The 10,125-nt window shown below is 46.6% G+C and overlaps 1 protein-coding gene across 1 annotated transcript in view; it reads right to left on the bottom strand.

Annotated features, from left to right (window-relative positions):
• Window positions 1–8,098: 8,098 nt before the first annotated feature.
• Window positions 8,099–10,125, bottom strand: part of VSTM2L (V-set and transmembrane domain containing 2 like) — a 42,904-nt gene continuing 40,877 nt past the window's right edge. The window contains exon 4 of the mRNA XM_006874729.1: window positions 8,099–8,371. Within this exon, the coding sequence (XP_006874791.1) occupies window positions 8,099–8,371 (273 nt within the window). The remainder of the gene's footprint in view (window positions 8,372–10,125) is intronic.

Raw genomic sequence — 10,125 nt, 5'->3', positions numbered from 1 at the left:
TGATTAATTTATCAGTCTAGGAGCGGAGGACCCTGGGACCATCACTGGAGAAGAGTGAAGAGCGGAATCCTACCCAGAGAGGCAGTGAGGCCTGGGATGGAGGCAGAGAAGACAACGTCAAGAGATGGTGGGGCTGGAGGCTTGAGATCAGGAGATGGAAAGGGGCTGAGGACTGTGGTGGGGTGGGGGTGGGTGCAGGTTTACAGGGTACACCCCTTGGTTGGGTGAGAATGCATGGACAGGATGATAACTATGGATGAAGGAATGAATGTAAAGCTGATGTTCTCCCATGTAGACTATCACACAATTCACAATAAAACATTAAAAAAAAAAAAAAGAAGTGTATAGACCTAGATGGAGGATAAGACAAGAAACAATAGGTTCACATTTTAGTATTTTGTTTAATAAATGTTTCTATGATTTTTTTTAAAACAATACTTTTTTATTTACCCTTGCATGTACAGATTTATAACCTAGAAAATTTACTGTAGCATTCTTTATTATAGCACAAGATTGGATACAACCCAATATCACTTGGGGACTAGCAAACAAGTTATGTTCCCTCTATATAATGGGGTAGTCGACATGGAATCATTGCCAAGATACATATCCATTCCTGATTTACTGACATGGTTAGGTTCCAAAGACCAGGTCATTATGTGAAATCCGCATTATGCAAACATGGCCACCTCAGATCACAAGATGGAAGATGTCTACATTGTTACATAATTGCCAAATTGCAATTATATAACTGCCAAACCACTGAGAATTGGCCCAGCCAAGTGGACGCATAACCTTAACCATCAAAGTCAGCGTTACTCTTGCCTCGTGCATTCACTACTGCCAGACATGCATCGTTAATAGGCAAAATCGACAGTAGATTTCCCCCCCCCTATTGTCAGAAGTGCAAAAGGTCCAATAACAAGATAGTTGATGAATGAGGAGTAGGTGTATTGTTAAATGGAAAAAGCAAGGTGCAGACCAGTATATATGACATGAGATTGTGTGTGTGTGTTTAAACACACACACACACATACTCCCTCACACATATGTATGTATCTGGAAGGCGAGTTAAATTAAGAACACTCTAATGTGGTTGTCTCTATGGGAAACAGGATGGTGACTGGTAATTCCTTATTATAAGGGGGCTTCAAAAAATTCATGGAAAATGGAATTGAAAGATAATGGATTTTTTCCATGAAGTTTTGGAAGCTCCCTTGTGTATATTCTTGAACTTTAGAAATTCTGTCCATGTGCCCATATTACTTATTCAAAAATATGTTTTACAATTGTCAAGGTAGTTTGGGTAGAACAATTTGGTAAAATATCTCAAAATGAAAATGTGTGTTTAACTATCTGCAGCTAGCCATCCTAGCTTAAACAATTACCTGCCTACTCTGAAATATCCCAACATGCCAAGATATCCATAGAATCATTGGATGTAATAGCAGATTACTAGATCTATGTATATGCCCATCATTAGACTAGTGTGAGGTAATTGTGGCCGATCCATGTAATGGAATGCTCTTCAGTTAGCTGCAAAATGAGTTAGGTCTATGAGAACTAGGTCTATTTCTTTAAAAGATGATATGTAGCAATATTTCTTAAACAACAATCTATTAGTCTGAATGAGTCCTAGGAGCTGGGCATACAGAGTCCTGGGTCTGAATGAATCCTGTGAGTTCCTGTTGGACATACAGATTCCTGGGTCAGAGTCTCCAGGGATGGGGTCCCAAACCTGTTTCACTCCTGTTAGTATGATGCCTGGATTTAGGAGAGGTGTGGACCTAAGAGAGCAGACAACCTCACCCATTCTCAGTGTCTCTGATGAGGCTCCTTCCCTCTTTCCCTGGACCAGGATTAAGGTGCTGTCCCTCTAACTAGCTAATCACATAGTAAAAGTACCACGAACTGCAAGAAGAAGCCACAAATCTGTCTTGGAAGAAGTACAGTCAGGATGTTTTTAGAGGAAAGGATGATGAGACTTCTCATGTACTTGGGCCATGTTATCATGAGGGACAAGTACCTTCAAAATGACATCATGCTTGGTAACATAGAGGGTCATCAAAAAAGATGAAGACCCCCAAACAGGATGTATTGACACTGACTGCAACAATGGGCTGAAACATTACAGTTCTGAGGATGGCTCAGGACTGGGCAGGGTTTCATTCTGTTCTTCATAAGGTTGCTCTGAGTCAGAACCAACTCTTGGGCACATAACAACAACAACAACAACAACAACAAATCTCCAGTACTGGCCAGGGACTGGGGATGTTATCTGTCCTGCTGTGTCTCATCTTCTGAAATGAGACATCCCTGGCACATATGAGGAGACTTCAAAAAGTTCATAGAAAAATTTGATTATCTTTTAATTCGGTTTTTCAACATTTCGAAACCCTCATACAATGAATCCCAGGGTGAAGTGAGCCAAGGTCTTAGCCTTTCTGGCAGTTTCTACCATCCAGTTGTTGAAATGAGTACGCTTTCATGACACATGGCAGCAGTACTCATCCTCTCCCAGTAAGGAAGAGGGAAAGGGAAGTTTGGGAACATATTGTTGGGAATGGATAGAGACCTGAGGGGGGATCACATCTAAGGGGTTCAGACAGCCAGAGTGAATGGGGTTTGGACTAGAATTGAGGACCTTGGAGACCCAAGAGATCTGGGGCACGTGCAGACAGGAGGAATTGGAGCAACTTAGGAGCAAGAGTGTGGGAAGCCATCCCTAGCCCAGGTGCCCTGGTCTCCCTGTCATGAGAGCCACCTGGGGGCACTAAGCAGTGGTGGTTGTTGTTGTTAAGTGCCACTTCTGACTCATAGTGACCCTGTATAGGGTTTCCCAGGAGCAGCTGGTGAGTTCAAACCGCCAACCTTGTGGTTCAAAATGACCTTACTGTCCAGTGCTTTATCCCACAGTGCCACAGCAGGACAGATCACAATGGTAGATGCTGGCAGTGGGAATCAGCAAGGAGGAACAGACATCGGAGTTTATAACAAGCACGCCCCTTTAGGTGATTCTCATGCAGGGGCTCAAAGGGCTCAGTGACCTGCTCAGTGACCACCCTGCAGGCACCTGGAGTTTCTTTTGAGCTGTGGGGCAAGTTTAGGGACTGCCCCCTAAAGAACTTCTCCCCCAGGTCTCTATTTCACCACTGCAGTCCCCAGGCTGCCACCAACCAGCCACGTCCTGAGGTCAGCACAACCTATTGCTGGCTCCCAATAAAAACCAGGTAACGTTATCAGGACCGAGCCTTTCCTGAGCCCCATCTGTGGGCCAGGTACTGGGGATGTAGGCATTGTGCTGAACTCACAGCATGTGGGTTATCTAACAGATTTATTGGGTGTAATTCACATACCCTGTGATTCTCCCATTTAGAGTGTTCATTACATCCACATAGTTGTGCAACCACCACTTCTAATTCCAGATAGAGCAATTTTTGTTGTTGTTGCTGTTAAGTGCTGTTGAGTTAGTCATAGAGATCCTATGTAGGGTTTCTGAGGAGCAGCTGGTGGGTCTGAAACACTGACTTTGTGGTCAGCTTACCCACAGCCCCTAAAAGCCTACTCATTAACACTCACTCCCCACTCCCCACACCCAACAGCCCTTGGTAATCATCTATTGACTTTCTGCCTCTATATGGACATTTCATATAAATGAAATCATGTGATAAGTGGTCTTTTGTGTCTGGCCTCTTTCACATAGCATGATGTTTTCAAGGTTCATCCATGTTGTAGCATGAATCAGTACTTCATTCCTTTTATTCCATTATATGGATAATGTTATTGTTTTTAAGTGTTATCTAGTCGTTTCCAACTCATATCAACTTTGTATAGGATTTTGGAGGAGGGGCTGGTAGGTTTGAACAAGACTGTGGTTAGCAATCCAGTGCTTATTCTATAGCACCATGCCAGGTCTCTTATTTATCTATTAATCAGCTGGTGTATATTTGGATGGTTTCCACTTTTTGGTTATTACGAATGATGTTGCTACGATCATTCATATACAAGTTTTTATGGGGACATCAAACTGCTGCATCAAATGATTGTTGTTAATTACCGTTAAGGTGAACCCATCTCAAAGCAACGTTAACAGAAGGAACCCTTGCTCTGTCCTGTGCTTTCTTTGGTCTATTTGAGCCTGTTGCTGTGGCTGTTCGTTAGTCCTGTGCTTTCTTTGGTCTATTTGAGCCTGTTGCTGTGGCTGTTCGTTAGTCTTGTGCTTTCTTTGCTATATTTGAGCCTGTTGCTGTGGCTGTTCGTTAGTCCAGCTCAGAGAGGTTTTCTCTCATTTTCACTAACCCTCTACTTTACAAAGCATGATGGCTGTTGTTGTTGTTAAGAGCTCTTCAGTCACTTCACTTCTATATAGAGTTTCCGAAGAGCGGATGGTGAGTTTGAACCACCTATCTTGTGGTTCAAACTGACCTTGCAGTACAATGCTTATCCTGGTCCACCACACCAGGACTCACAGTATTCCTTTCCAGGAACTGCCAAACTATTTTCCAAAGCACTGCTCCATTTTACATTCCCTGGTGGTGTGGAGGTTAAATGCTTGGATGTTGGAACTTATGAGCCACTACACTTCACACCACACAAGAAAGATGGGACAGTCAGCTGCTCTGCAGCCTTGGAAACCCTATGTGGCAGTTCTGCTCTATGGAGTCTCTATGAGTTAAGTCATCTTGATGATGGTGGAGTTTGCCTGCAGTGTGTATGGATTCCAGTTTCTCCTCATCCTCATCAATACTTGCTGTCTTTGTTATTACAAGTTGTATCTTATTATGGTTTTAATATGCATTTTTCTGGGAGCATACCCATTTTACATAAAAGGAAACTGAGGCTCAGAGAAATGTCTGAAGCCCTGCAACAGGATGGGTTGGGGCAGGATTCTAACCCAGGTCCATTCCTTTTCTCTGGGCTGCCTTCCCAATAGAGCAAGGATTCCTTCAAGGAGGTGGGGACCCTGCTAGGGAGAAGAAAACCAGAGAGAGGACACAGGGCTTGTGAGGATGAAATGAGACCCTGTTTGGAAAGCCCTTCAATGGTGCTTAACACAGTATATGTTTGGGCCCCTTGAATATTTTTATCACTCACCTGAGCCTCTATCTCTTATACCTTCCTAGAGGGATCTGGGCTTTTCAGGATTGTCTTGTATTTGGGCATTTCTAGAGGAGACCTCATGCTTTGAATAAAGTCTGGCTATCAGCCTGAAAGGACCACAGGTTATACACCATCCAGCCCCGGGGACACCTGAATTCTGTCATAGTTCCAGAGCCCTGCCTACATCACACCCTTTGTATCTGTGTTCCCATCCATTCACCCTTCCATCCATCCATCCACCAATCCATCCGGCCAATCACCCATCCATCTACCCACCCATCCATCCTTCTATCCATTCACCAATCCATCCTCCCACCCATCCATCTACCAATCCATCCTTCCATCTATCTACACATCCATCTGCCCACCCATCCATCCTTCCATCCATTCATCCTTCTACCCATCCTCCACCATCCATGCACCCACCCATCCATCCACTCACCCATCCACCCATCAATCCTTCCATCCACCCATCCATCCTTCCATCTATACTCTGTCCGTCCATCCATCCATCCATCCATCCATCCATCCATCCATCCATCCATCCAATCACCCATCCATCCATCAATTCTCCAACCCACACAGCTCCAAATCTCATTTTCCTTATTTGAAGATTGGGTTCAACCCTCCCTTATGGATTGCTATGGGGAGTCAGCACAGGGCTTGGGACATGGTCAATTCTCAATAGATGTCAGTCATCATTTCAGCAGTGCTGGGCCTTACCCTAGGAAGGGTCACTCAGTCTGGAGGTAGGGGGACACCTCTGACAGGCAGGTGCCCCAAGTTCAGTGTGACTGGTGCCCACAATTTCTGCAGATGCACAGCCATTCAGATTCTTACAATAAAGTGCCTAAACCTCCAGCCTGACAACTCCCCATCTGAGATTCCCATGTATATGTGCACCAGGAGAGACAAGGCTAGAATGTCAGAGCAGGAGTGTTAGTAACCAGCACCTAGGCAGGAACATACTCCCAGTTCTTGTCGATGGTACAGTGGGCATGCATGTTGATAAGTTGTGTGGGCTTCATACCGTGGAATGTCATACAGCAATAAAAGTGATCGAATTCCAGACACAGGTAACAACACAGGTGAATCTCACAAATATAATGGTGCATGAAAGAGTACAGGATGCTTCCATGCATAAACGTTCAAAACATAGACAAAACTCAAATATAGTAAGACGATCAGCACTGGACAGGGAACCACATGGTCGATAGTTCAAATGCACCAACTGGTCCTTGGAAACCCTATACAGGGTCACTATCAGTTGGAACCTAATGGATGGCTTAACAACAACAATGACATATAGGTCATTAAGCTATAAAAAGAACCTCAAGAATGAGATTGTCATACAAACCAGGGTGGTGATGAACTCTGAGAAGATGGGGAAGGTGTGACTGGGAAGGGAAGACATTCAGGGCTAGGAAGTGGTCTTGTCACGTGCTATGCTTGATAGGTAGCGGCTACACAGGTATTTGCTGTATGATTATTCCTGAAGCTGTGTAAATATGTATCATATACTCTAGTACACACGATTATGGAGGCCTGGCATGGCGCTGTGGGTTAATGCGCCAGACTGCAAAGCCGTTTGAACTGCAATGTCAACAGTTCAAGCTCACCAGCTGCTCCTTGGAAATCCTATACAGGATCATTACGGGTTGTAACCAATTCGACGGCACTTCACAACAACAACAACAACACACATGATTATATCAAGACCAAAAAACAGTTCAAGTACCTCATCATTGGTTTGAGACTGGGCAATGGCTGGTTCACTTTTCCTCTCTCCCTGGACAACCCCCTCCCCAGTTCTTGCCTTCTGAACCCCACAACCAGACCCTGCTTGGGAGACACAGAACAGGAGCAAGAAACAGCTGATGTAGTCTAACGAATCCTCCTACTTCTCCCTCCCCTGGAACATAATACCCCAGAAGACACCGCCCCAAGGTTCTTTTAAATTGCTTTATTCAGGTTGGCTGGTAGTCACAGATTGAATCATGTACACAGGGTAGCCCAGACACCCCTAGGCAAAGTCCGTGGCCTCTCCCATATCCTCCACTCCATTGCTGAGGGGTGGCCGGAGGTTTGAGCCACTTCCAAGGTGACGTTGGACCCAATAGAAATATTTACAAATCACCAGGTGACAAGTGTCCCCTTGATTGGTAATTGTGAGGGGCTTGATATGAGGGACCCCTGCTCCCAACAGCCCCAGGCTCTTAGGTGGACTTGGCATGGGCCCTAAGAAGGAGCTGGAATGTTGGGAACTGACAGAGGAAGGCTCCTAAGAGTTCTCAAAGAGGGACCTGCTGGTGCAAAACTCTGCCTGGGGCCAGAGGGGTTGGGCTCCCTCTGACTTGCTGTGTGCCTGCAGAGGTTCCTGGTTCCTCTCCCTGGAGCAGGTACAAGGAGGCCCAAAAGGAAGGAGCCACCAGGAGGCAGTGGGCCCCTCCACTCGCCATAGACCATGGATGCTCAGAGGAAGGCCCTTCTGGGGGCACCATGTCCCAGCTCTTCGTAGAGGAGAGGCCCTAATTCTGCTCAGAAGAGCCAAGTCCAGATTCAGGGAGAATATCACACTGTCCACACCCCCAGGTCCAAGGTCCAAATAGGGGTAGTAGGGATGAGGGAGTAAGGCTGGGAGGCGCCGGCTCAGGACAGGCTGGGAGACAAGCAAGCAACGCGAGAAACACTGAACTTCACTGAAGCTGGCAACAGAATGGGGCAGCCTGGGCCCGGCCTGGTCCTGCCCCTTGGTGCCCGGAGCCACCTTCTTCTAGCCAGGTCACCGCAGGGTTCTGAACAGGGAGGGTTGGGAGGCTTACATGCTGAGCAATGGGATGGTGGGCAGAGAGGGCCGACGTGGTGGCCACAGGCAGTCTCGGGGACCGGGAGGCGGCTGGACCCAGGCAGTCCCATCCCCAATGTCTAGCGGCTCCTCATGCACTCTGTACATCGGGAGGGGCACGGGGTAGGCATGAGGGCAGGGCGGGGCATCAGTCTAGAGGCTGCAGGCCTCCTCCTCCACCGAGCGCTTTCTCAGCTCCTTGCCCGGCTTGGGGGGCAGAGGGGCGGGCGCAGCGGGCGGGGCTTCTGGCAGGTGCAGGACCGAGTTCTCGCCTGGCTGCACCCGCAGGTAGGCCTTGACCTTGTGGTGCCGGGCTTTGCCGTCGCTGAAGTCGATCACACGGCACTCATAGGTGCCCTCGTCTGTGGGCTTCACGCGGGACAGGCGCAGCTTGTGGGAGATGTTGCTGCCCACCACCTTGACCACCTGGGGGCGAAAGACAGACTGTGACCTCTTTTATCCGATAACAGTAGGAAAACGCAGAGTCCTACGGTTCTCAGGGCTGGGCCCTCAGAGACATCCCCACAAGGACATATGGAGGCTCTTCCCAAGAATAAGTTAAATAGCAAAAAGGACGAAGCAAGTCTGATGTCCATCAACAGAATGATGTATTCTCTCACTGGAATACTATACAGTAGAAAAAATAATAAACTAGAGCTAGGCATGCTGGACACTTAGGTGCTTGGCTCCTAACCAAAACTGGAGGTTTGAACCTACCCAGCTGCTCTGTGCAAGCAAGACCTGGCAATCGGCTTCCATACAGATTTCAGTTCTACTGTCAATGGGGTCGCTATGAGTCAAAACGACTCAAGGACACCTAACAACAATAGCCATGCTAGAGTTAGTAACATATTAACCTAACTAACAACAACTCTGTACATCGGGAGGGGCACAGGGCGGGCAGGAGGGCAGGGCGGAGCGTCAGTCTAGAGGCTACAGGCCTCTGACTCACAGCATGACCCTAAATAGGGTTACTGAAACTGCAGATCTTTATGGGAGCAGTTGGTGGGTTTGAACTGCCAACCTTGCAGTTAGTAGCCCAACACCTTACCCACAGCACTATCAGGGCTCCTAATAACCTATTGTTGTTAAGTGCTGTAGAGTTAGTTCTACTAGTGGTGACCCTATATACAGTTTCTGAGAATTGGCTGGTGGATTTGAACTGCTGACCTTTTAGTTAGCAGTCAAGTGCTTATCCAACAGCACTATACCAGGACTCCTAATAACCTCTGGGAAGTGAAAAAAGATCTCTTTGCAAAACAATCCTATAGTATGATGCCTTACTTGTAAGTAAGTACACACACACACACACACACACACACAAGAACATACATTTTAATGGCTTTGGAGTCTTCTGTGTGCAGAAATATAAAAACAGAAGAGAAGGAATAGGCTCCTAGTTGTTGTCCCTGGGGCAGTACACAAGTGAGGGAATGGAGCTGGGCTAGTCCATAAAGAAAATTCTTAGTTTGGTCTGAAATTTTTTTTTTTTTTTTTTAATATAAAGTCTGCAAGAACAAACAAGATGGCGGATCGGGTAGAAGTGCAGTAAAGGAGCTCCGCCAACAACAACACAGAATACCCTACCAAGCAGGCTTAGGGGATGGTCCCAGAACTCTGAACCACATATAAAGGAATATTTAGAAGATTGGAAGGCTCACAGCTGGTAATTTGTGGCAGAAGCAAGAAATCCATTGCTTTCTAGTCCGGGACACTCGGCTGCTCCAGTAGCTGTCATCTTGGGTGAGAACACGTGGGGGAAGGATCGGAGCGGCCACAGACGCCTGGCAGAACCGCAGAGATAAAGGTGTGGACATTCTTTTTTTTTGGTATCTTCATTGGTCCCTTGCTGTCAGCGCACCTCCATTCTGCTGACTATAGGGGTGCCTGAGCTAGTAGGCACCCCAGCCCCACCCTCGGAGCACAGATCTCCTCAAAATTTAAACAGACAGTTTCCAATTAAAACCAAACGGCCACAGGCGGCCCTGAACTGTTTCCAACTAGAAAAAAGGACTGAACGGAGATTGTGGAGTGGGACAAGCAGACAAAAGAGGAAATAGGCAGAAAATTAGATCCTAAGTTACGTCAAAACGACCAACAGTGGTATCTTGAAACTTCTCAGGAAGAAGAGTGAAAAGGGATCATTTCCTGATCACATCTACCTGGAGGCATTCAGAAAG

The sequence above is a fragment of the Chrysochloris asiatica genome, unplaced genomic scaffold (assembly GCF_000296735.1).
Source record: "Chrysochloris asiatica unplaced genomic scaffold, ChrAsi1.0 scaffold00296, whole genome shotgun sequence".
NCBI classification, from domain to species: domain Eukaryota; kingdom Metazoa; phylum Chordata; class Mammalia; order Afrosoricida; family Chrysochloridae; genus Chrysochloris; species Chrysochloris asiatica.
This window is presented reverse-complemented; position numbering and strand designations above follow the sequence as displayed.